At 40.9% G+C, this 27,940-nt stretch overlaps 1 protein-coding gene across 5 annotated transcripts in view; it reads left to right on the top strand.

The window, feature by feature from the left end:
* Positions 1-23,200: 23,200 nt before the first annotated feature.
* The window catches only part of stard4 (StAR related lipid transfer domain containing 4), a 42,755-nt gene continuing 38,015 nt past the window's right edge, over positions 23,201-27,940 (top strand). For 2 of the 5 annotated variants that reach the window (XM_072583674.1, XM_072583666.1), the window contains exons 1-3: positions 23,201-23,300; positions 23,586-23,657; positions 25,297-25,392. In XM_072583674.1, the coding sequence (XP_072439775.1) occupies positions 25,390-25,392 (3 nt within the window). In that variant the 5' untranslated portion in view covers positions 23,201-23,300; positions 23,586-23,657; positions 25,297-25,389. The remainder of the gene's footprint in view (positions 23,301-23,585; positions 23,658-25,296; positions 25,393-27,940) is intronic. The other 3 variants (XM_072583654.1, XM_072583651.1, XM_072583659.1) reach the window with 2 other exon arrangements.

Genomic DNA, 27,940 nt, shown 5'->3' with positions numbered 1-27,940 from the left:
TACAACACGGAAGCAGACCCTTCAGTCCAATTAATCTATGCTGACTGGATATCCCAACCTAATCTAGTCCCACATGCCAGCACCCAGCCCATATCCCTCCAAACCCTTCCTATTCATATATCCATCCAAATGCCTTTTAAATGTTGTAACTGTACTAGCCTCCACCACTTCCTCTGGCAGCTCACTCCATACACATACCACCCTCTGCATGAAAACATTGCCCCTTAGGTCTCTTTTATATCTTTCCCCTCTCACCCTAAACTTATGCCCTCTAGTTCATGACTCCCCCACCCCAGGGAAGAGACTTTGTCTATTTATCCTATCCATGCCCCTCATGATTTTATAAACCTCTATAAGGTCACCCCTCAGCCTCCGATGTTCCAGGGAAAACAGCCCCAGCCTATTCAACCTCTCCCTATAGCTCAAATCCTCCCACCTTGGCAACATCCTTGTAAATTTTTTCTGAACCTTTTCAAGTTTCACAACATCCTTCTGATAGGAAGGAAACCAGAATTGGCAATGACCTCGCAATTCCTGTACTCCATATTCTGGCCAATAAAGGAAAGCATACTAAACATCTTCTTCACTATCCTATCTACCTGTGACTCCACTTTCAAAGAGCTATGAACCTGCACTCCAAGGTCTCTTTGTTCAGCAACACTCCCTAGGACCTTACCATTAAGTGCATAAGTCCTGCTAAGATTTGCTTTCCCAAAATACAGCACCTCTCATTTATCTAAATTCAACTCCATCTGCCACTTCTCAGCCCATTGGCCCATCTGATCAAGATCCCTACTCCTAGCAATTCTACCATTTCTTTCCCCTGCATCATCTGAGCCAAGACTAAAACTCACAAATGCCTTGTTTAGTTTAAAGCTGTTTCTACAGCCCTAGTTAAATGACTTGCCAGCACTCGGGTCCCAACATGATTCAGGTGGAATGTATCCCATCAGAACAGCTTTGAGACATCTGCATGAGTATTTGAATAGGAAGGGTTTAGAGGGAGATGGGCCAAATACAGGCAAATGAGACTAGATTAATTTAGAATACCTGGTTGGCATGGAGGCGTTGGACCTAAGGGTCTGTTTCTGCACTGTACATCTCTATGACTCTAACTGGTGCCAACATCCCGTGAATTCAAACCCATTTCTCCCATATCGATCTTTGAGCCATACATTTTATTTCTTTAATCTTATAGATTTTGTGCTAATTAGCTCATGACTAAGCTGGTAATTCGGAGATTCAAGGAAGAATCAAGAGAAAGATGGATTTCCAAGCGAGAACAGGAGGATACCAAACAAATTGACCCAGTGGGATGAGGTAGAGAGATTACCATCAGAGGCAACTGAATGGATGCCTCAATCTGTGACAATGCCAACCATGAACTTCATGATGAAGCATTTAAGAAAATAATATGTTTAGATTAACTCTGGAAGAAAAAAACTGCAATTTTGTCAGAAGAGAACAAGAGCTGGTAATGCTTTGTGTGGTCCAGCAAAACCTAACAATGAGTGGATAAACTGTGTGTCCATAATATCCATTCAAGTCCACATCCCTTTTAAGGGAGCAGAGCTGAGGGTCTAATTGGGCAAAATTAGAATGAAGATAATAGTTTTAATAATATTTGTGGCAATGAAGATGTACTTCAGGGTGTAGTTAACAGTTTAATAATGATGGAAATGTCATAGTGAATGGAGGGCCATTGGCTAAAATTTCGGTTTTTGAAAGAGCATTTGGAGTAAATGAATTTGGAGAGAGTAATTTTTCCAGGGGTGGTGACAAAGAGAGAAAGGGTTGAGGGGAAGAAAGATGATATGGGCAAGAAGTTTCAGAAATTGTGTTATCTGCGATTGAGTAGGGAGACCATGAGAGATGGCCAAGTCAAGCGATGGCTATGAATATGGATTTGGGAGGCTTTTGTTTAATCAGGGAAGAGATTAGGACAGGATAGAGGGTGTGAACTGAGGCAAGACAGCGTGAGGATTTGAGGTGGAAATTGAAATCATTGAAGATGAAAAGTTGCAAAGTGCAGGGAGAAAAGCAGTTAAGATATTTCAATGAGAAAATATTTATGGTATTTGGGTGAGCAGTAGGGAGTGAGGATTTAAATGAGAAGCAACAGGATTGGAACAACATAAGGTGTTTTAGGAAGAGTGAGTGCTAGAGAAGTAGAGGATACAACAAATTAGAGGATAAGAGCCAGACATAATGGTCTTCACAGGGTTTGTCATGGAAAACAGAGCCAAAAGAGGAGGCTTCGTTTAGGAGGAAGATATCACACCCATTTGCCACATTTCTATCAAGGCCATAATGTTGATATATTAATGCACAGTATGGTCCTCAATGGCAAGGCCTTGTTCAAACATTTCACAAATTTTTGCAGAACAGTGAAAGTTGACTTACCTTGAGCAAGAAAACTCTTGGCATGTGTGGCTTGTTCAGACACAAATGCCCCTGAGGTTATCTGACTAAACCTCAGGGGCCAACAGGCTCCACTTTGTAACAGGCACTTCTCATCCCACGTGTGGAACTGGGAAGTGCAGTGCATCGCAGTGGGAGGGAGAGGAAGAGGAAGAGAAAAGTCTTCTCTTGCCTTGTGAGAGTGCTAGCTAGAAAGCTCATGTACATAGCTTGTTCAACATACAATGTGATGTGCATAGTTTGTGTTGCAAGCAATGTTTGAAAACTAAACTTTCAACATGACAATGTTATATCAATCATTATTACATTTCATAAGCCCTTGCATTTATCTGTTAATGTAGTTGTCCCTGTATCTATTTGCCTGTAGATGCCTTGTTGTACACTGTCATGTCACTCTTGGCCTGCTAACAAGTTTCAATAGTTGGGATTGTACAATGAACGCCACTTACGTCATGTGGGGGCAGGTGTAGTCATACTCTGACACCTAAGAATCCCATTTCAATATTGCCTACTGTTCAGCTAGTTGTGTGCACAGAAATGTACATCTGACAGTGTTCCCCAACACTGACAGTAAAAGGAGAGTTACCCGCTTTTTGCTTCCCTCCCATTTTAAATAGGGGTGTATAAGGAGGCCAAAGTCAGTGATAGCGTTTTAAGATTGGGATAATATTCTATATAATTTCTTTAAGGACTCCCATACCTCTGAAAATAACAACATTTAAAATGTTTTCACCATTTGAAAAAGAACTGCCGTTCTTCCCACTGAAGTGAATGATTTTACAATTCTCTACATTATACGCCTTCTGCAAATTTACTGCACACTCACTTAACCTTTTCAGCCTTTTTGCATCTACCTTAAAGAAAGTTGTTCTGTTTGGCTTTATCCTTCATCTAAGCAGTTAATATAGTTTGTAAATACCTGAGGCTCTGCCACTGATCCTTGCAGCACTGTACTTGTTCCAGCCTGTCAACTTTAAAATGCCCCATTTATTCGTATTGTCTTTTCTCATCCATTAGCTGACCCTTTATTGCTGCTAACCCATTACCACCAAAATCTTGAGCCCATACCTTATTTATGTAATACAATGGCCAATTGGGATATACATCACAAAATATCTTGTTAAAATGAGATCCTTTCATCAGTGGCTCTGTCTTGGCATTTTCATTGTCAGCAGCTTCTTCAGCTTGCTGGACCTCTTGAGATTTTGGATCAGTTACAATGCCCAAAATTTGATTATCTGTCACCTTCTCATTTGTAGTTTCTTGGACATTGGTATTCAGGCATGCACTGATGCCATCAGAATCTTGTTAAGCTCCAAGTACAGACCTGACACTCACTAGATTGTGCACATTAAATATAAAATAGTCAACAGTTCTCTTCTCATTTTCATGTATTATCTTTTCAATGAAGACTTCAAAATTATTCTTGATATTACAGTTGGTTTGCACCCTGAATATAGCATCTTGTTCCAGGAGTTGCAATACAGTTAATTAACATCTCTTACAAAACAAAATAACCAAATTCACTGAATTATCATCCAAAGAAGAAATTAGTGACAACAATCCACTTTTTGTAGGTTTTATTTTGATGTGTATTGGTAGCAATGCGTATTAAACATGAATTAACAGTGGTACTTCAAATAAAAATATAAAATTCATTTTAAGTAGTTAATGCAACAAAGATGCACCTTACACAACCGTAGGATTTCTTCTTCAGCATGTGTGACTTCATGTAGTTACACAGTTCCACAACATTCTGTTCCTTATACACACAGGGTAAGTCATGTGTCTGATCCACCATCAGCGTTCAGTTCTGAGTTGCACGGTCAGGATTATCATCTGTTCAGTCACATACATCTGTGTCCGAATAAGATTGTTCACAACTTTTATATCATACTGACTTCAAGGTGAGATGCTGACCACATATTCACCTCTTCACTAAAACTATCTCTCTGAAAGATCATCTAACTGTGATCTTGCCTCAGTTCTGAAAACTGCAATTATGTCTTTGGCGCTCTTTTAATTTTTATTTCCAAAACATTCCTGGTTGGCCTCCATAATTCAACCTTGCAAAAACTTGTTTATGCAATACTCAACAGCCAGCGTGCCAACTCATAGCAAAATTTGTTCACTCATTATTGCTGTTTCTCACTGACCTGTACTCAAACTGACTCCAGACAAAGCAACATCTCAATTTTAAAATTCTTATCCTTTCAATCTGTGCGTATGTTTTCAACGCATACACAACTGCAAGGATAGATTTTACCAACTATGTCACACAAAATCTCTCTTCCACTCAACGACTGTGTACAATGGTTGCCATGACTTGGAAGTGCCTGTATTGGACTGGGGCGGACAAAGTTAAAAATCACACAATACCAGGTTATAGTCCAACAGGTTTACTTGGAAGCACTAACTTTTGGAATGCTGCTCCTTCATCAGGTGGTTGTGGAGATTAAGGTCAAACACATAATGAAGGAACGGCGCTCTGAAAGATAGTGCTTCCAATAACCCATTTCAACTATGACCTGGTGTTGTGTGATTTTTAACTTGTGTACCCCAGTCCAACACAGGCACTTCCAAGTCATGGCAACCATCGTACACAGTCGTTGAAGTGGAAGAGAGATTTTGTGTGACATAGTTGGTAAAATCTATCCTTGCAGTTGCTGAAACATGTTGCTGATGAGTTGTACAATCCTACAACTTGGAAAATCTTCAGTAAGATTTAAAAGATGAGGATTTTCAGGTATACTGTTCTTAGTATGGAGAAGAGTCACCGAGGATTATATCTGCAATAAATGCTGTTGTTTGCAAATCCAAACAGATCAAATGGATCTGCTGGAGAGTTAGAGGCAATGAGGAATTTACAAGAGCAAGGGGGTGTAATGGATAGCAGTTATAGGAAGGGAGAAAAGTCACAGATACAGTCACACAGATGGGTTAATTCTAGGAAAGGTAAGAGGGGTAGGCAGGTGGTGCAGGAGACTTCTGTGGCTATCCCGATTTCAAACAAATATGCTGTCATGGAAAATGTAGGGAGTGATGGATTCTCAGGGGAATGTAGCACAAACAGCCAAGATTCTGGTTTTGAAACTGGCTCTAATGCAATAAGGGATAAGTCCGGTTCCAAGAGATCGATCAGATGTTTCTGTGGCCAGCAGCAAAAGATCAGAATAGTATGTTACTTCCCTGGTGCCAGGATCAAGGATTTCTCAGAGACGATGCAGAATGTTCACAAGGGGGAGAGAGGCCAGCAGGAGGTCATTGTACACATTGGAACCAACAACATAGGAAGGGAAAAGGTTGAGATTCTGAAGGGAGATGATAGAGAGTTAGGCAGGAATTTAAAAAGGAGGTTCTCGAGAGTAGCAATACCTGGAGTAATTCCGGTGCTATGAGCTAGTGAGAGCAGGAATAGGAGGATAGAGCAGACGAATGCATGGCTGAGGAGCTAGTGTATGGGAAAACGATTCACATTTTTGGATCATTGGAAGCTGTTTTGAGGTAGAAGTGACCTGTACAAGAAGGACGGATTGCACCTAAATTGAAAGGGGACTAATATATTGGCAGGAAGATTTGCTAGAACTGCTCGGGAGGATTTAAGCTCGTAAGATTGGGGGGGGTGGGGAGAGGTTTGGCGGGGTGGGACCAAGGGAGATAGTGAGGAAAATGGTACAGTTGAGAATAGAAGCGAGTCAAACAGTCAGGGTGGGCAGGGACAAAGCAGAGAACAAGGTAGGACTGATAAATTAGACTGCATTTACAGTATTTAAATGCAAGGAGTCTAACAGCAAAGGCAGATGAACTCAGGGCATGGTTAGGAACATGGGACTGGGATATCATGGCAATTACAGAAACATGGCTCAGGGATGGACAGGATTGGCAGCTTAATGTTCTAGGAATCAAATACTACAGGAAAGACAGAAAGGGAGGCAAGAGACAAGGGGGAGTGGTATTTTTGATAAGGGATAGCATTACAGCTGTACTGAGGGGGAGTATTCCCAAAAACACCCAGGGAAGTTATTTGGGTGGAACTGAGAAATAAGAAAGGGATGATCATCTCATTGGGTTTGTATTATATACTCCCTAATAGTCAGACAAAATTGAGAAACAAATTTGTAAGGAGATCTCAGTTATCTGTAAGAATAATAGGGTGTTTAGGGTAGAGGATTTTAACTTTCCAAACATAGACTGGGACTGCCATAGTGTTAAGAGTTTAGATGGAGAGGAATTTGTTAAGTGTGTACAAGAAAATATTCTTATTCAGTACGTGGATGTACCGACTAGAGAAGGTGCCTACTTGACCTACTCTTGGGAAATAAGGCAGGGCAGGTGACTGAGGTGTCAGTGGGGAAGCACTTTAGGAGCATAATTCTTTTAGTTTTAACATATTGTTGGAGAAAGATAGATGAGATCTAAAAGTTGATGTTCTAAATTGGAGAAAGGCCAATTTTGACGGTATTAGGCAAGAACTTTCAAAAGCTGATGGGGGCAGATGTTCGCAGGTAAAGGGACGGCTGGAAAATGGGAAGCCTTCAGAAATGAGATAACGAGAGTCCAGAGACAGTACAGTCCGATTAGTGTGAAATGGAAGGCTGGTAGGTATAGGGAATGCTGGATGACTGGAAAAATTGTGGGTTTGGTTAAGAAAAAGAAAGAAGCATATCTCAGGTTTAGACAGGATAGATCGAGTGAATCCTTAGAAGAGTATACTATAGGAGTATACTTATGAGAGAAATCAGGAGGGCAAAAAGGGGACATGGGATAGCTTTGGCAAATAGAGTTAAGGAGAATCCAAAAGGTTTGTACAAATACAGTAAGGACAAAAGGGTTACAGAGAGAGAACAGGGCACCTCAGAGATCAGCAAGGCGGTCTTCGTGTAGAGCAGCAGAAGATCGGGGAGGTACTAAACGAGTATTTTGAATCAGTATTTACTGTGGAAAAGGAGTTAGAAGATATAGAATGTGGGGAAATAGATGGTGACATCTTGAAAAGTATCCATATTACAGAGGAGGAAGTGCTGGATATCTGGAAACACAAAAATGGATAAATCCCCAGGACCTGAGCAGATGTACCCTAGAACTCTGTGGGAAGCTAGAGATGTGGTTGCTGGGCCTCTTGCTGCAATATTTGTATCATTGATAGTCACAGGAGAGGTGCTGGAAGACTGGAGGTTGGCTAATCTGGTGCCACTGTTTAAGAAAGGAGGTAAGGACAAGCCAGGGAACTCTAGACCAGTGAGCCTGACGTCAGTGGTGGGGAATTTGTTGAAGGGAATCCTGAGGGACAGGATATACGTGTACTTGGAAAGGCAAGGACTGATTAAGGACTCATTAAGGATTGAGGTTTGTGTATGGAAAATCATGTCTCATAAACTTGATTGAGTTTTTTGAAGAAGTAACAAAGAGGATTGATGACGGCATTAGACATGATCAGTCAGGCTTTCGACAAGGTTCCCCTTGGGAGACTGGTGAGCAAGGTTAGATCTCGTGGCATACAGGGAGAACTAGCCAGTTGGATGCAGAACTGGTTCAAAGGTGGTGGTAGAGGGTCGTTTTTCAGACTGGAGGCCTGTGACCAGTGGGGTGCCACAAGGATCGGTGCTGAGTCTACTACATTTCACCATTTATATAAGTGATTTGGATGCGAGCATTAGAGCTATAGTCAGTACGTTTGCAGATGACACCAAAATTGGACGTGTAGTGGACAGTGAAGAAGGTTACCTCAGGATACAATGGGATCTTGATCAGATGAGCCAACAGGCTGACGAGTGGAAGATGGAATTAAATTTAGATAAATGTGAGGTGCTGCATTTTGGGAAAGCAAATCTTAGCTGGACTCATACACTTAATGGCAAGGTCCTAGGAGTGTCGCTGAACAAAGAGATCTTGGAGTGCAGGTTCATAGCTCCTTGAAAGTTGAAGGTAGATAGGATAGTGAAGGCAGCGTTTGGTATGCTTTGCTTATTGGTCAGAGTATTGAGTACAGGAGTTGGGAGGTCATGTTGCAGCTGTACAGGACATTGGTTAGGCCACTGTTGGGATATTACGTGCTATTCTGGTCTCCTTCCTATTGGAAAGATGTTCTGAAACTTGAAAGGATTTACAAGGATGTTGCCTGGGTTGGAGGATTTGAGCTATAGGGAGAGATTGATTATGCAGTGGCTGTTTTCCCTGTAGCGTCAGAGGCTGAAGAATGCCCTTATTGAGGTTTATAAAATCATGAGGGGCATGGATAGGATAAAGAGGCAAAGTCTCTTCTCTGGGGCGGGAGAGTGCAGAAATAGAAGGCATATGTTTAGGGTGAGAGGGGAAAGATATAAAAGAGACCTAACGGACAACTTTTTGACGCAGCGGGGTGATACTTGTATGAAATGAGCTGCCAGAGGAAGTGGTGGAAGCTGGTACAATTGTAACATTTAAGAGGCATCGAGGGATATGGGCCAAGTGCTGGGTTGAGATATCTGGTGGCATGGACAAGTTGCACCGAAGCATCTATTTCTGTGCTGTACATCTCTGTGACTCTTAAGAGTCAAAAAGTGGAAAACTGGAAAAGCAAAGCAGGTCAGGCAGCATCCAAGTAGCAGGAGAGTTGACATTTCGGGCATAAGCCCTTCACCAGGAATATGGAGGGACCCTGGTCCTCACCTTTCACCCCATGAATCTCCAGATATAACATATTATCCTCTGCCATTTTCACCACCTACAGTCAGACCCCACCACCAAAAATATTTTTCCCTCCCCAACCCTATATGCATTCTGCACAGACCATTCCCTTTGTTAGTGCCTCATTAGGTCCATGCCCCAACCAACCCACCCTCTGAATCCTGCACCTTCCCCTGCTGCTCCATGAGGTGCAAAACCTGCGCCAACACCTCCCCACCTCCTGCACCTCTGTGAAAGGCCCCAAAGGATCATTTCAAATCTGGTGGGGGGCTTTGTTGAACATCCACCCACCTCATCTACTGCATCCATTGCTCTCATGTGGTCTCCTCTACATCAGGGAGACAGGACACCAACTCGCAGAGCAGTTCAGGGAATATCTCTGGTCTGCATGCACAAAAAAACCCCACCGCCCTGTGGCCAACCACTTCAACTCCACATCCCACTCCCCCAAGAACATGCAATCCTGGACCTCCTCCACTAACAAATCAAAGTCACCTGCTAACTGGAGGAAGAACACCTCATCTTCTGCGTCGGGACCCTACAACCACATGGTATAAATATCAACTTCACCCCAGATCCAACTTTCATTGTCCTCTTGACCTGTCCTACCTGTCCATCTTCCTTCTCACCTATCCGCTTCACCCTCCACACCAACCTATCACATTTACCTCCCACTTGCATCCATCTATTACCATCATACCTACCTTACTCCCAGCCCCAACCCCCTATTTATCTGTCATTCCCCTTCTCCCTCCACATTCCTGATGAAGGGCTTACATCTGAAATGTTGACTCTCCTGCTCCTGACCTGCTGTGCTTTACCAGCACCACATGTTTTGAGTCTGACTCTCCAGCATGTGCAGACCTCACCTTCTCTCAGTATAACATTCAGACATAAAAACAGACAAACATCATCCAATTAAGTATTTCAGTTTTTTTTAAACAATTAAGAGTGCACATTGTTACTTGGTGAGTACTGCTTTTTTTCCTGGTAATTAATGGAAAAATAGAAAACATATTTTAATTAAAACACACCAAAGCCACTGCAAGTACTTTCTTCCAAAGTTCTAGCTTCTGCGAGAACAGGGCATATAAAATATTTTTATCTTACTTGATGTAGAATCCAATTTAAAAAAAAAAGTCACTCAGTTTAAAATGGAAGAGTGGTCTTGCGAGAACAGTACAGAATTTGTTTGATCAAGAATGAATTGAGGTTAAAGCTTTATTGATTGGGGTATGAATTGAATTGAATGGCATATGGTTCCTGCCTAATGTGTGCTTTATATCTCATTAGCATTCCATTAGATTACTTCATGTTATTGTGATTTGATATTAAAAATATCTAAAGTATTCTTTGATCATTCTTTGGCTGAATCCTGTGCAAACAGGTATTGGTAGATTCACATTATATTGTGCATGACAAATGGGAGATCTCATTTCTTCCAGTCTCTATCGCCTTCACGTTGCTATTTCTATCTTCCTCATTCTTTCTAGGTAGCTCTCTGGGCTATTGCAAAGGCCAGTTAAGAATTAATCACATTGCTTGGATCAGAAGTTACATGTGGGCTAGATCGTGTAAGAATGACAGATTTGCCACCTTAAATTAGATAATTAAAGTGAACCAGATAGCTTTTTAATGATAGTCTCACAAGACAATTCTGAGAAGAACTTTATATTGCAGATTTATTAATTGAATTTTAATCCCAAGAGCTGCCATGGTTAGATTTGAATCCAGAGCATTAGCTAAAGCTTCTGGATTACAAGTCCAGTGACATCACCACGATACTACATACTCCCACTTTCCTGCTCCTTGTTCCCATCCTGACTCCCGTTTTCTACTACTTTCTCCTTTTCCATCACTACTTCCCTTCTAATCCATTATCTTAACCTATTTTTCATTTGGAAACTTTTCAAGAAAATTCTTACAAGAACATGTCCTTGAATAACTCTGCCAGAAGTTGCATGTTAGTACAGATCACAGCAGGAACTTCTCATTAATTTTTGTCCCCTGCTACCAAAACCAAAATATAATTTTCCTTCACAGCAAGACTTGTACTTGGCAGGACTCAATGCTTACTTCTCTTAGTCCCATGGCATTTGCTTTAGGTTAAAGTATATGACTTCATTATATATAAAGGGGTTTAGTCCATCATTGTGATTGGGTTATTTTATATCCCTATATCACACAGACTTGACAAACTTACAATACATTAATAATCTGTTAAAAGACATGGCAGGACATTTCATTTTCATTACAAATTTTAGGATGCCAATCTGTCTATTTTCAAATATGTTGCCTGCTGTACTTTTTAAATTTTTTTTTGTTTAACCTGACCTTAAATAACATGAGTCAGTCTGACCTTAAATGAGCTCAACTTAGAGGTGGAGCTTACCTTGAGCGAACTTTTCTATTTATACCTAAGCTAGAAATGAAAAAAAAGTACATTTTACTAAAAAGTGGATAGTTACTTTAAATAGAAATGCCTTGTTCCATCAAGAAAATGATATAATATGAAAGCAAATTGTGTACAACCGTTTTAAACTGGATTTTGTGTGTATATTCCTGAACAGTCTTAACAACAAAACATTTTGCAAGTCTTATTTTGATCAATAAGTGAGGAATACGGGAAATTCATCATCATTTTCATCATAAAACACAACGGATTTGATTGATTCAATTTGAAATAATACATGATAATGCTATTTTCTTAATATAGATATTTAACAGTAATTTATTTTCCTGACTAGATTTATGTAGAAAGTAAGAACTGAAGTTACTATATCATATCAATTTTTATGGTAACTATTTTCAAAACTTTTAAAATATTGATTTATGGGATGTGGGCGATGCTGGCTGGCTAGCATTTATTGCCTGTCACTAGTTACCCTTGAGAAGGTGGTGGTGAACTGCCTTCCTGAATCACTGCAGTCCATCTGCTGTTGGTTGACCCACAGTGCCATTAGGGAGGGAATTCCAGGATTTTGACTCATGTACATGATGCAATATACTTTCCCTTTTTAATAAACTGCATTGGTCCAAAATTATGAAACTGCAAAAATAAACAGCCCAAAAACAGACCCGTCTGTCCAACTTGTCCATGCTGACCAAGTTTCCCAAACTAAACAAGTCCCATTTGCCTGCTTTTGATCCACATCCCTCTAAACCTTTCCTATTCATGTATCCATCAGAATGCCTTTTAAATGTTGTAACTGTACCTGCATCTACCACTTTCTCTGGCAGTTCATTCCACACATGAACCACCCTGTGTAAAAAAGTTGTGTCTCAGATTCCCTTCAAATCTTTCCCCTGTCACCTTGAAATTATGCCTTCAAGTTTTGAATTCCCAAACCTTAGGAAAAAAAGACCTTTTCTATTCACCTTACTCATGCCCCTCATGATTTTATAAAAAACTCTACATTCCAGTGAAAAAAGTCCCAACTTATCCAGTCTCTCCTTATAACTCAAAATTTCCAGACCCAGTAGCAACCTTATAAATCTTTTCTGCACCCTCTCTAATTTAACAATATCTTCCCTTTAACAGGGCAATCAGAATGCACACAGTGCTCTAGCCCAATAACTTAAAACCAGCTGGAAACTTTAAATTCAACTAATCAAATAAATTAGAAATACAATGGCATTATCGGAAATGGTGACCATGAAATTACTGGATCAAGTTTAATGATCTAGTTATCTGGTCTAGCCAATACATGACAATGAACTTGATACTTAATGGTCTAGTAAGTCACTCAGTTGTACCAAATTGTTATGCAAAACTCCTTAAGAATAAAATTGAACAGATTACTCAGAAATGACCTAAACATCAAGCACAACAAAGGTACAACTTTTCCTGCTGACCTGTGAAGTCCTCATCTGTAACATCTGAGGACTTGCACAAAACTTATGAATGATAACTGTCAAGTTAGACTAATGGAATGGTAAACAATAACAATGACTGAAAAAGATCCAATCTTTGTCACCATTCCTGGGTATGCCTTGTCCCACTGCCAGGACAGATCCCATAGACATGACAGCACAACAATATACAGTTGCATGAAATGTCTCTGGGAATACTCAACATTAACCAAAATATAATTTTCTTTCACAGCAAAAATTATACTTGGCAGAATTCAATGCTGACTTCTCTTTGCCCCCTGACATTGATCCCCATGAAGTCATATGACGTGGGGACAATCATAGTTGAAGAAACCTCCTGTTGATTATCACCTACTGCCCTCCTTTGGCTGATGAATTAGAATTTTTTGTTAATTATGCTTGGAAGACCACTGAGAGTAGCAGGGCACAGACTGTGCTTTGAATGGATGATTTGAATCATCTAGTTGACGTAGCGGTCACATTGGAGGAGAAAGTGAAGACTGCAGATGCTGGAGATCGGAGCCGAAAATGTGTTGCTGGAAAAGCACAGCAGGTCAGGCAGCATCCAAGGAGCAGGAGAATCAACGCTTCGGGCATGAGCCTTTCTTCAGGAATCAGCCCTTCCTGAAAAAGGGCTCATGCCCGAAACGTCGATTCTCCTGTTCCTTGGATGCTGCCTGACCTGCTGTGCTTTTCCAGCAACACATTTTCAGTAGTGGTCACACTAACAGTTTAACTGACCTACAAAGGACATGCTAGACCAGGCCTGCAAAGACTGGAGGGAAAGTCTTCCCAACTTCTAAAGTTCAGGTATCATTTGTGATTCAATTGGTTTCATTTTGCTGCTGTTTAATTCTGGCTCTCTGTTCTCAAATCTTCTTTCACTAGTTTTATATCTACCTGCATCAGTTTCTCATAAAAACATACTTCTGGTCCCCTCTATTCTTCTACTGTCCCACCATATCCCAGTTCCTTGAAGGTGCTGTCTCCTGCCAAATCTGTGCCCATTTTCACTGAGTCATACATTTAGGTGGCTCCAATCAGTTTACACAGTGCCACAATGGCCCTTATCAAAGATACAAACCAGTAAAAGCCACAACAATAATTGGACATGAACATACTGGACATTCAAGAGCTTCATTTTGAAGTATACAAGTTAGGTTATTATGTTGCATTTGCAAATTTTAGCAATTTTTCCTTCTGGGTTGAGACTATGGCAATGGCAAACTGCTTGTCCTTCTTGACTGTCTGTAACTTTACAGTTGTTATTTTACACCTCTTATTTCCCTCTTTGGCAATGACAGTGTCAATCAAGCCAAGAACATACCCCATACTCCAGCTCAAATAAATGGAGAACCATCACATGATCCTATCCTAAGGAAAACATCCCCATACACTTGTTGATTTTTGGGATTTGCACTCAGAATTATCTAATAGTGATATTTTATAAGTATTTTTTATATTGTTTAGATATGATACGTTAGTTAATTAGGTAAAGACTGTGACAACTGGGGAAGGTTCAGTGATACCAGAGGACCAACAGGCTGCCAGTGTGGAATATTATTGTCTTGTTGAAGTGAGGGGGGCAGCATCCTACTATATAGTTGCAGTATTAGGTAACTCTTCCCTTGGTCATCCTCCTCTCCTTCTGGTCTGTTTTCTATCTGCCTAGTGAGGGCCACTCAATGAAGACTGCTCTTTGGACACCTACCGATGAGAAGTGCCATCTACTAGATCAGCTTGATGAAAACTCCCCAAAAACAGAACTCGTCTCACCCTGGTGTGGTATAGCTAAGTAACTCCCAAAATTCCATACAAAGAGAAGACTTACATAAAACAGGTTATAATTCCCATTGAACCAGCATCACTAATTTATCTGATGCTAATCACAGCCTATTGAACTGTGTTTTTGTTGAAAGCAAGTATTTGTTCTTAGAAAGAATGGTAAACTAACTTTCAGATGAAGGCTGGCAAGGGAGTAATGGTCATCCAACATCATGATTGGCTATCCCATGCATAAAGGGCAAAAGGTGGATATGACCTATTCTATGTTTAGTCCCCGTTCAGATATTCCACTGTGGATCTTACCTAACCTCCATCCTGGTAAACTGTGGAATCTGGATCCTGAACTCTTTGGCCCCTGTGTGTTTTTTTCCAATGCAGATTTGGCTTCTTTAACTTCCTTGGCAACAATGTGGTTATTCCAGCACTGGAACTGGCCAGACCCAGCAGGCTTCCCCTGCTGCCTTCTATCCTGAATAATCCTTTCAGATTCTTTTGATACTTAAATCACATTTAGGCTTACTTCACGAAATATGGATGATGAAAGACTCACCGCTCTTGCTCATTTCTTATTCTTTCGAATTAGGGGCAGGCAGTTTGCGTTGTGGCACTCAACTGTCTGAAACGTTTTGGCCAATGGGCATGAGACAGCCGCTCATGGTGTTGGATGATCATTGTTTCCTTGTCTGCCTTCATCTAAGGGTTAGTTTACCATTCATTCTAAGAAAAAATACCTTTTCTCGTGTGACAATACTCTGGCTTTAAGAGATGCATTTTGTCCTGTTTTTCTTTAAGAGAGATTGTGTGATAGAGGTGATGGGCAGTAAGTTCCAACCCAATAAATAGCTTCTGAGGCCTTGGGATTTCTTTTTAAAGTTGGAACAATAGAGTCAGGCTCCCCACAGAACCAGGGTCTTAGTTTATCTTTCAGGAGTTGTTGGGGCTTTTGAAGTTGGCCATGGAAACCCTCTCTCTCTCTCTATACCAGAATTTTGTCTCTCTGCTGACAGAATCGCACATGAGAATCTATTTTACTGAACCTACCTTTGCCAAAGGTGTATTTATGGGATGTTACTATACTGGAGCAGTTGCTGTTTAGCAGTTAATGATCAATTACTCTTAAGTTTTCATAAAAAGTAATTAATAATTTTTCTTTCTTTTGTTTGTATTTTAACTAGATGCAAGATTAAATTCTATTTTACTTAAAGCTGAATAAATATCATAGTCATTCAGACGACATAAAAGTGGTAAAAAGTATGAGGAAGCTAAAGCGGAGTCTAACATTCATTAAGTCCACAAAAATGGTCTCTTTCCAGGGAAACACAGACAAGTCTTAATTAATATGGTCTTAACTGAATTAATTGATCAAATTGAGGTAGATGAGACATTCGTGATGTTTTCAGTGATGAAACTGAAGACTGGATAGTGTAAACTTTGAATAAACTGCTTATTTGTTTGGCTGTATTCCTGATGAAGGACTTTTCCCCGAAACAACGATTTTACTGCTCCTCGGATGCTGCCTGAACTGCTGTGCTTTTCCAGCACCACTAATCCAGAATCTGGTTTCCAGCGTCTGCAGTCATTATTTTTACCTAATTGATCTTAACCCTACTGCGAATCCTCTTGCAAGGATGCCTGCCTTGAAGAAGTTTTCCTCCTCTCTCTACCTGTATTCCTGATGAAGGGCTTTTGCCCGAAACGTCGATTTTACTGCTCCTCTAGGCTGCCTGAACTGTTGTGCTTTTCCAGCACCACTAATCCAGAATCTGGTTTCCAGCATCTGCAGTCATTGTTTTTACCTGTTTGGAAAAAGAGTCAAACCAACAGCCATTGCAAAATCCATTGCAAAATACCAACACAATTCATCTACCATTTACTTGTTTTTCATCATTAATTATCCAGTTTCACTTCCTAAAGGACCAATACTCACTTTGTTAACACTTTTCTTCCGTAAATATTTATAGATTTTCTTGCTATCTTTTTCTGTTCGTATACATCCAGCTAACTTTCTCTTGTACTAATTTTTTTTGTCATTAGTTTAACTGTTTTTCACTTTTTTGTAATATTCTGTCTAATCTTCTGCCCTGCCTCCTGTCTTGGCACAATTTTATGTCTTGTCTTGAAGTTTGACACTATCTTTAACATTTCTAGTTAACTACACCTGATGGATCTGTTCCTTGGAATTTTTCTTACTCATTAATTATATATCCTATGTATTTTGTCTGTCACAGTACTCCATTGACCTTTAACCATTTTTGTCAATTCACTTTAGCTGCCTTTGCTTTCACGTCCTCATAACAGACCTTATTTAAAATTAAGAGAGCAGAAATAGTCTCAGACCCTTTCCTCCCTCCATCAAACTGAATGTAAAAATACAACCCTAATATGACCACTACCTCGGGGTGCCTTCACTAGCATATCATTTATTAACCCTGTTTCATTACAACCACCTGGTCTACATCAATGCCAATAGTATAACCTTGGCAGTGATTAGCACTGCTGCCTCACAGCACCAGAGACCCAGGTTCAATTCCTGCCTCAGGCGACTGTGTGGAGTTTGCACATTCTCCCCCGTGTCTGCGTGGGTTTCTTCCGGGTGCTCCGGTTTCCTCCCACAGTCCAAAGATGTGCAAGTTAGGTGAATTGGCCATGCTAAATTGCCCGTAGTGTTAGGTAAAGGGGTAAATGTAGGGGTATAGGTGGGGTGCGCTTCAGCGGCTCGGTGTGGACTTGTTGGGCCGAAGGTCCTGTTTCCACACTCTAAGTAATCTAATCTAAAACCTGATGTCCCTTCAGCTCCAGAAAGCGATACTCTAAACATGCATCCAAAAACATTCTCCGAGCTCTTCAGCTTTGCTACCTTTGTCCTCCTGATTTTTCCTAGTTGATTTGTGAACATTTCCCAGAATTATTGCTGTGCCTTTCTGACAAGCTCTCATTATTCCTTCCATTATGCAGCACCCTCCACATAGCCACTGTTTGAGGGCCTGTACACCACTGCCACAATTAACTTCTTACTGTTATCATTTCTTCTTTCTACTCAAACATCCTGATTTTCTGAACTTAGATTATCCTCTTTGTTATGTTAATACCATCATTAACTTCACATTTTCCTAGCTTTCTACTCTTTTTTAAAAGAATAGAAATCTAAAAAAAGATGGAGTAAATGATGTTTCCTGTACTTTTCAAGATTCAGGTTTCAATTCATGACATCCTGTGGCCATGTTTATGTGATGGCTATTGAATTGTAGTTATTCATTTTTATTTGCGCTCTCAGTTCATCTGTTTTGTTTTAAGTGATGCATTCTTTCAGATTTGGAGCTGATAATTTTAGCTCTTTACTCTCTTTGAGAGTTCTAATATTATTTGTTGATTGACTCTTTTTTCTGTAATAATACCTCTTTGGCCTTTTCTCTGCTCTTTGGTTGATAAGATCTTCCTAAATTTGATACCTTACACCCACTATTTAGTATAAAATCCTCTTTATTTTTCTTGTTATGCAGATGGCAAGAACCAACAAGATCTGGACAGTATCTGGGCTTAGGCTGACAAGGTGCAAGTAACATTTGCGCCACAGGAATGCAGGCATTGACAATCTTGATTAAGAGACAATCTAACCACTGTCTCTTGACATTCAATAACGTTACCATCACTGAATCCTCCACCATCAACATTCTAGAGGTTACCATTGACCAAACTGCATTTCTCATTGGGACAGCATGGTGGTTCAGTGATTAGCTGCCTCACAACATGAGGGACCTGGGTTCAATTCCACACTTCGGCGACTGTCTGTGTGCAGGTTACACATTCCCCTATGTACGTGTGGGTTTCCTCCAACAGTTGAAAGATGTGCAGATTAGGTGGATGGGACATGCTAAAATGCCCATTGTGTCCAGGGATGTGTAAGTTAGGTGGATTAACCATGGAAAATGCAGGGTTACAAGGATAGGGTGGATGCTCTTAGGAGGATCAGTGTGGACTTGATAGGCCAAATGGCCTGCTTCCACAGAGTAGGAATTCTATGATGACATTAGCAGGTCAGAGACTAGGAATACTGCAGTGAATAACTCATCTCCTGATTCCCCAAAGCCTGTCCACCATCTACAAGACACAACTCAAGAGTAATGAAATACTGCTACTTGCCTGGATGTGTCCAGCTGTAAAAACAGATGACATAAAAATTGATAGTGTGGTGAATAGTGAGGAAGAAATCCTTAGAGTATAATCCAAGTCAGTCAGGTCTGATAGATCGGCAGATCAATGGCAAATTTAAATTTAATCCAGAAAAGTGTGTGGTACAGAGCAAGACAATACATAATAAATGGTTGAAGCCTTCGAAATACAGAGCAGAGGCCTTTTGGAATCATAAGAGTTTTACAGCACAAAAAGACCCTCTTCAGCCCATCATGTCTATGCTCATAATAAAGCACCCATTTACTCTAATCCTACTTTCCAGCACTTGACCCATTGCCTTATTTACTATGACACTTTAAGTGATAATTTAAATACTTCTTCTTTGAGGTTGTGATGGTCTCCACCTCGACTACCCTTTCAGGCAATGAGCTCCAGACACCCGCCATGCTCTGGGGAAATCATTCTTCCTTAATTCCCTTTACCGGAAATCTACGCCCCATAGTTAATGATCTCCCTATCAAGGGGAATTATTTCTTCCTACCTATCAATGCACTTCATTATTTAGTACTTTTAAATCAGATCCCCCTTCAATCTTCTCTGCTGTAAGAAAAACAATGACAACTTATCTAGTCTCTATTCATAGCAGAAAGGTTCCAGCCAAGGCAAAACATCCAGATGAATCTACTCTGCACCCAGTCTAGAGCAATCGCATCCTTGCTACATTCTGCCAGCCAATCCTCCAGCTGTAGCCTAACGGCTTGGACAGCTCCATCATAACTTCCATGCTCTTATATTCAAAGCCTTCATTACTAAAGGCATACATGCCATATGGCTTTGTAACCATCATATCCACCTGTCTTGCTGTCTTCAAGGACATGCCGACTAACAGCCTTTTGATTCCAGCTGTACAGGATGTTGGTTAGACCTCTTTTGGAATACTGTGTTCAGTTCTGGTCTCCCTGCTATAGGAAGAATGTTGTGAAATTTGACAGAGTTCAGAAAAAATGTACAAGGATGTTGCCAGGATTGGAGGGCTTGATCTCTAGTGAGAGGCTGAATAGGCTGGAGCTATTTTCCCTACAGCATTAGAGGCTGAGGGGTGACCTTATAGAAATTTATAAATGCATAACTCTATGACTTTATATGCCTCCATATCCATCCAATTGATGTACCTGTCCAAATATTTCTTAAATGACATAATTGTACTTGCATTCACCACTACCTCTGTCAGCACATTGTCACCACTGTGTGAGAACAGACTTGCCCCTCTAGTTCTTTTGTATCTTGCACCTCTCTCCTTAAACCTATGTCCTCTTGTTTTAGACTCCCATAACACAGGTAGAGCTGTTGGCCATCTACCTTACCAAAGTCTATCATGATTTTGTAGACTTGCATAAAAATCACCTCTGACCCCTCTACATTCTAGGGGGAAAAAAAAAAGACAGTCTCCTTATAACTCAAACCTTCCAGTCCAGGCAGCATTCAGTAAATCTTTTCTGCAATTTTTCCAGTTTATTAATATCCTTTTTGTAGTAGGGTGATCAGAACTTCATGCAGTACTCCAAATGTAGCCTTAACAACATCTTGTACAGCTGCAACAAGACGTCCTAACTCCTATACTCAACACTCTGACTGATAAAAGCAAGCATGCCAAAAGCCTTCTTCACCACCCAACTAATTATGACTCTACTTTTGAAAAGTTATGAACCTGTACCCATAGATCTCTTTGTTCTGTATCAGTTCCCCATGGTCCTACCATGGACTGTGTAAGTCCTGCCCTGATTTGACCTATCAAAATGCAAACCTCAAATTTTTCTAAATTAAACTCCATCTGCCAATCCTCAGCCCACTGGTTCAGTTGATCAATATCTCACTGTATTCCCAGAGACACTTCTTCACTGTCCACACCCACAAACTTATTAAAGATAACTCCTAAATTCTCATCCAAATCAGTTATATAAACGACGAATAACAGTGGACCTAGTACTGATCCTTGTGGCATACTACTGATCACAGGCCTCCAGTTTGAAAAACAACCCTCTACCACCAGTTGAAGGTCTTCTACCTTCAAGTTAATTTTCCAACCAGTGGCTAGCTCTCCCTGGATCCTGAGAGATTTAGGTTTACTCAACAACCTACAATGTGGTACCTTGTCAAAGTCCACATAGACAACACCTATTGCACTGGCCTCATGTACTTTCTTAGTCACCTCTTCAAAAACTTCAATAAAATTCATGAGACACATTTTCTCATGCACAATGCCAAGCTGACTATCCCAAGTGAGTCCTCGTCTCTCCAAATGCCTAACAACTTACCCACCACAGATATTAAGCTTACCAGTCTATTGTTCCCAGGTATTTCCTGCGCCTTTCTTAAATAGCACTGCAATTGCCACCCTCCAATCTTGGTGCACTTCACCTGTGGCTGTTGATAATACAAATACCTCCACTAGGCATCCTGCAATTCCTCCTTGCCTCCCATAAAATCCAGGGATACACTTCAGTTCTAGGCCATTTATGTACACTACAAACAAACAAGGGACCCAGCATAGAACCTGTCATACATCATTGGACACTGTGTACCATTCATAAAAACAACCTTTGTCACCTGCCACTAAGCCAATTTTGGAACCAATTTAACAAATCTCTTGGGCTCGTATCTTTTTGGCCAGTTTTTGGTGCAAGACCTTGTCAAATGTGTTACTAAAGTCACGTAGGCTTCATCCACTACAGTGTCCTCATTGACAGGGGTCAGCAGTGGGGCCTCAGCTTTTTACAAATTGCATAAATGATTTGGATGAAGAGGTTGAAGGTATGGTAGCTAAATTTGCTGATGGCATAAAATAAGATAGGAAAATGATTTGTGAAGAGGTCATAAGGATCCCATAGGTTAAGTGTGTGGGCAAAGGTTTGACAAATGGAGTACAATATGGAAAAATGTGAAACTGTCCATTTTAGCAGAAACAATCACAAAGCATTATCTTAAAATTGAGAGGCTGCAGAAAGATCTGGGTGCCCTAGAACATGAATCAAAGAAGGCTAGTATGCAGATATAGCAAGTAATCAAATAAAACTAATGGGATCTTACAGTTTATTGCAAGAGGACTTGAATGCAAGAGCTGAAAGATAATGCTTCAGATGTACAGGGCTTTGGTGAGACTATCTGGGACATTGTATATCACAGATCACATACATACAGAAGTATATTTATGAGTTAGGAGTTCAGAGGTTTACTAACCTAATACCTGGATTGAGAAGACAAAAGGCTACACAAGCTAGTCCTATATTCTTTGGAGTTCAGGAGATTCAGAGGCAACATAATTGAAATAAAAAAGATCCTGAATTAACTGGATTGGGTGGATGTTGAAAGGATGTTTAATCTCATGGAAGAATCAAGAACTTGGGAGGCATCATTTAAATAAGGGGGTCACCCATTTAAAAACACAGACGAGGAAACATTTCCCTCAGTAAGTTAAGAGCCTTTGGAACTCCTCAAAAGGCAATGGATTTGCAATATTTAAATACTTTAAAACATAGAAATAGATAGATTCTTAATTACCAAGGTGATAAAAGATTATCAGGGATATGCAGAAATATCAAATTTCTGTTAGATTCAAATCATCCATGATCTTATTGGATAGCAAAATGAAGGGTCAAGTGGCCTATCCTTGTTTGGATGATTCTAGTCAACTCCTTGAATAACTCAAATCAAACCTGTCAGATACGATGCCCCTTACCTTGTGATGAAGTAGTAATTCCCTTAAACCTGAGCTAGGAGACCAGTTCAAGACCTATCTTCCCTCAGGGTATGCAATAACATATCTGAATAGATCAGTAGAAAATATCTACGAGGTTATTGCAGAATAGGCCTTAGCTAAGTAGGTGCTTGATATCTTTTAAAAAAACACAACTGACTGAAGGGCCTCGTTCCATGATATAAAACTCTATGAAGAAATAATGAATAGGTTAACTCAGTTATAAATATTCCGAAAAAAACTCTTTCAAGCAGAGTCAGCTCAACGGATATTCAAAAACATGGTCCCATCTGTCAGATTAACTGCCCACATGTTCTCATGTGACAGACGCATCAGCAGATACCAGTCCAAACCATCCGACCGCCTAATGGCCAATCAACTCGCGCTGTGCCTGATGATCGCGGTGTAACGGCCTTGAGGCAAACGCGATTTAGCCCCGCCTTTATTCGTGTACGTCTCGTGGCGCAGATGTCACGTGGTACCTCCCTCCGGGAAATGGCTGTGGGCAAAGTCAAGCCCCGCCTCTGTCTCATACCCATTGGTACCTAACAATATGGCGTCACCCGCAGGCAGAATGACCGCTTCTGATTGAATGTGAGAGCCGTCAATCCAACACAGACCGGGAACGGCTCGAGCAATGTGGAGGGACTTTCAAGCAAGTGAATGAACGGTGAGTGAGGGTGAACAGACGTTTGATGTTTGGTCTCTAGTACCGAGAAGTGTGTGAATGATATAATATGGCTTTGCAAAGGCCTTTGATCTTGGTAACGAGCGAAGGTGGCAGTATGGTGTTGATGTTAGTGGTACCCAGTGCTAGTGTCCGGTGATGGTGCCTGTACCAAGTGATGGTGATGTTACCGTGTAGAGATCCTTCTGGATTCTTGTCAGTTGTGTGATTTTTTTTGAATACAGGCATTTGTAGCGCTGACTGATATCGGACTGATTTGTTTTGTAGGTAAACGGCTCGTGTCACTCTCTCTCAACAACATTTGGTGATCTTGACTGCTTCGCGTCTACTGTTAAAAAGGTATTGTTTCCAGTTCAAAGTGACTTTAAAGGATCTGGTGATATGCAGGGGGTAAACAGTGAGGTTGTTGCGCTCGAGAAGCAGAATGCTGCGTCCGTAAACGAAACAAATATAGAACATTGTGGAAATACCCAGGAGAGTACTGAATAGAAAGGGAGAAACCGAGTTAACAATTCAGGTCGATGACATTTCATCGGAACTGAACTAGAGATGTAATAGGTTTTGTGCCGGAGTGGGAGAGACAGAAGGAGAGTTTGTGATACGATGGAAGTCGGGGGATTGGATGATAGAGAGTCTGTCTTACAGGACGAAGAAAACTGTGATGGGACACGAAAAGAAAGTATAAACCTTGTGCCGGTATGCTGCTGTCTGACAACGAAAATTAGATAAAAACTGAATCGCGCAAAGGCAAGAAAACAAAAAAAAGTGTTTAAAGTGCATGGACAACTTGCTAGGTTGTTTTTGCCCAGAAGGCGGAAAACCACTTGATCGAAAGATGAACTTCCTTTTACCGACTGAGAGTTTCAGTGGAACAGTGCTGCAGATTAATAACAGAACTCTTAGTGTGAAAGCAAGGTGGAGATTTTAAAATGACAGGCAACAGAAGCTTGGGGTCATGCTTGAAAACTGAATAGAAGTGTTTGGCAAAGTAATCACCGAGAAAACCATAAGATGTAAGAGTAAGTAGTTCATTCAGCCCAACCGGTCGGCTCTGACATCCAGTGAGATCATTGCTGATCTGATAATCCTCAACTCCACTGTCATACTACTTACATACAACCCTTGATTCCCTTACTGATTAAAAATCTGTCCGTTTTGGCCTTGCATATACTAAATGACACAGCCTCGCTATCCGTCTGCAGTAAAGAATTCTACAGATTCACTACCGCCTGAGAGAAGAAATTCCTCTTTATCTGTCTTAAATGTGTCACCCCTTATTCTGAGATTATGTCCTATGATCCTAGACTCTTCCACAAGAGGAAACAAACTACTGCATCTACCTTGAAGACCTCCTTAAGAGTCTTGAATGCTTCAGTAAGGTCTCCACTCATTCTTTTAAATTCGAATGAATAGAAATCCGGTCTACTCAACATCTCTTCATAAGATCAGCTGAATGAATCTTCTCTGCCTGCAATGCCAATATATTGTTCCTTAATTATTATTACTTTTCACAGTATTCCAGCTGTGATCTGATTAGTGTTTTATATAGTTCTCACACAAACTCTTTATTTTTATACTCCATTCTCTTTGATATAAAGGCAAGTATTCCATTTGCTTTACCTATCCACTGAATTTGGATGTTAGTTTTTAGTTATTCATTGATGAGGACTCTCCTATCCCTCTGTTCTATAGCTTTCTGTAGTCTTTCTCCATTTAAATAATATTTAGATCCTCTATTCTTTCTGCCAAGATGCATAAACTCACATTTTCCCACATTATATTCCATCTCATTCCAAGGTTTTGCCCACTTGGATATTCCAACAAAGTAGGCAAGATGGCGGTGCCAGAGAGGTAGGCAGCATTCGGGCTCCTGCGCTCATCCGCTCCAGACCGGATGCACCTTCCCTTCTTTTCTTACCCATTTTGTCTTTTTTTCTTTTACTTTTTTCTTTTCTTCATCGTTTTCTGTCAATGGCAGTGGAGAAAGTGACATTGCAGAGGAGGGTGACTGGAGTGGAACTCTTGGCGAGGTGGCAGCCTAACCTAGAAGCAGAGCCAAGGACTCCTGGTTATGGTAGGTGCAGAGTGACGCAGTGGTGGTATGGAATGCTTGGAGCAAGGCCACAGGTGTTGACCAGGCAGTGGTGCTAGCAGCGGAGGCGGGGACTTCTGGTTGCAGTAGGCCTGGAGTGGGGACTCCTGGTTATCAATGAGGCAGTGACAGCAGCTTTTAGTTTTGGTAGGCCTGAAACCAGGACACGACATTAGGGCCTATTGGTGAGGTGAAGCCAGTGACGAAACGATGGCGCTTGAAGAGTGGTGACTCCAACATTGGGTCCAGTGAAGGTGGTGGAGGGGTGGCAAAATAAGGGTTGTGGGTAGCTGGCTCAGGACCCATGGGTGAGGCAGCAAAATGAAAATGGACTCTCTTTCAACTATTCAAAATTGTGCTGGATTGTGGCAATAGATTAGATTTCCTACAGTGTGTAAACAGGTCCTTTCGGCCCAACAAGTCCACACCGACCCTCCGAAGAGCAACCCACCCAGACCTATTCCCCTACATTTACCCCTGACTAATGCACCTAACACTACGGGCAATTTAGCATGGCCAATTCACCTGATCTGCACATCTTTGGATTGTGGGAGGAAACCGGAGCATCCAGAGGAAACCCACGCACACACGGGGAGAATGTGCAAATTCCACACAGACAGGCGGGAATCAAACCCAGGACCCTGGAGCCACTGTGCCACCCATATAGTTGAAGCATTTCACTGTATTTTACTGTTTAGAGTCATTGCAGAGTACAAGTGATAATAAATCATCATACATTAATTCATTCACTTTCTTAACCTGTCTATATTTCTCTGCAGACTCTGTGTCATCCTCACTACTTAGAGTCATAGAGATGTACAGCATGGAAACAGACCCTTCGGTCCAACCTGTCCATGCCGACCAGATATCCCAACCCAATCTAGTCCCACCTGTCAGCACCTGGGCCATATCCCTCCAAACCCTTCCTATTCATATACCCATCCAAATGCCTCTTAAATGTTGCAATTGTACCAGCCTCCACCACTTCCTCTGGCAGCTCATTCCATACATGTACCACGCTCTGCGTGAAAAAGTTGCCCCTTAGGTCTCTTTTATATCTTTCCCTCTCACCCTAAACCTATGCCCTCTAGTTCTGGACTGCCCGACCCCAGAGAAAAGACTTTACGTATTTACCCTATCTATGCCCCTCATAATTTTGTAAACCTCTAACAGGTCACCCCTCAGCCTCCGATGCTCCAGGGAAAACAGCCCCAGCCTGTTCAGCTTCTCCCTATAGCTCAAATCTTCCAACCCTGGCAACATCCTTGTAAATCTTTTCTGAACCCTTTCAAGTTTCACAGCATCTTTCCAATAGGAAGGAGACAAGAAGTGCATGCAATATTCCAACAGTGGCCTAACCAATGTCCTGATTAGCCACAACATGACCTCCCAACTCCTGTACTCAATACTCTGACCAATAAAGGAAAGCATACTAAACGCCTTCTTCACTAACCTATCTCCCTGTGACTCCACTTTCAAGGTGCTATGAACCTGCACTCCAAGGTCTCTTTGTTCAACAACACTCCCTAGGACCTTACCATTAAGTGTATAAGTCCTGCTAAGATTTGTTTTCCCAAAATGCAGCACGTCACATTTATCAGAATTAAACTTCATCTGCCACTTCTCAGCCCATTGGCCCATCTGGTCCAGATCATGTTGTAATCTGAGGTAACCCTCGCCTTACTTCATTATTTTGCTTCACTATCCTCAAACTTGGCTATATTACAATCACTCTCCATCAAAGTTATTAATGTATATTTTAAATAATAGTGGATTCTTGGAACATTACTACTAGTGCACCATTATCTCTGTAGATACTTCCTTTAATGACCTAGGATACATCCCATCAGGTCTAGGTGACTTCTCAATCATTAGTGCCATTAGTTTCCCTCGCAGTTTTTTTCTAATGATAGTTATTCTATTTATTTCCACTTGCCTTTACCCCTTGATTATTTGGTCATTTTGGAATGCTACTGTAGACTTTGATGTGAAGTGTTTATTCAGCTCTTCTGCCATTTCATACTTTCCCATTCTTTAATTCCTAAGCTTTGTTCTCTAAGACAGCCAAAGTTCACATTGGCTTCTCTTCCTTATATATACTTACAGAAGTTTATATCTTGTTTTCTTGATATCTCTTGCATGTTTCCCCTCAAAGTTTATCTTCTCCCTCTTAATTGTTATCGGTCATCTTTTGTTTTAGTTTTAAAAATTTTCCCATCCTCTAGCTCACCACTAATTTTTGCCATATCATACCTTTTTTTTTGTCAATTTGATGCTATCCTTGACTTCCCTGGTTAATAGTTGGCTTATCTAGTTCCTAGAACATTTCTTCCTTACTGGGATATACCTTTGCTGTAAGACATGAATTGTTTTCCTAAATGCCTGCCATTGTTCCTCAACTGCCTTTGTTGCTAAACTCCTTTTCCAGTCCACCCCAGCTAGCTCTACGCACTTTCCTTTACAAATATGTTGATTTAAGCTTGGTACAGTTATTTCCAACCAAGTTCTCCCCTCTCAAACTGAGTGCTAA

Source organism: Chiloscyllium punctatum, chromosome 2 (assembly GCF_047496795.1).
Source record: "Chiloscyllium punctatum isolate Juve2018m chromosome 2, sChiPun1.3, whole genome shotgun sequence".
In the NCBI taxonomy this organism is placed as follows: Eukaryota; Metazoa; Chordata; class Chondrichthyes; order Orectolobiformes; family Hemiscylliidae; genus Chiloscyllium; species Chiloscyllium punctatum.
Note: the sequence above shows the minus strand (reverse complement) of the source record. Positions and strands in the feature narration are given on the sequence as shown.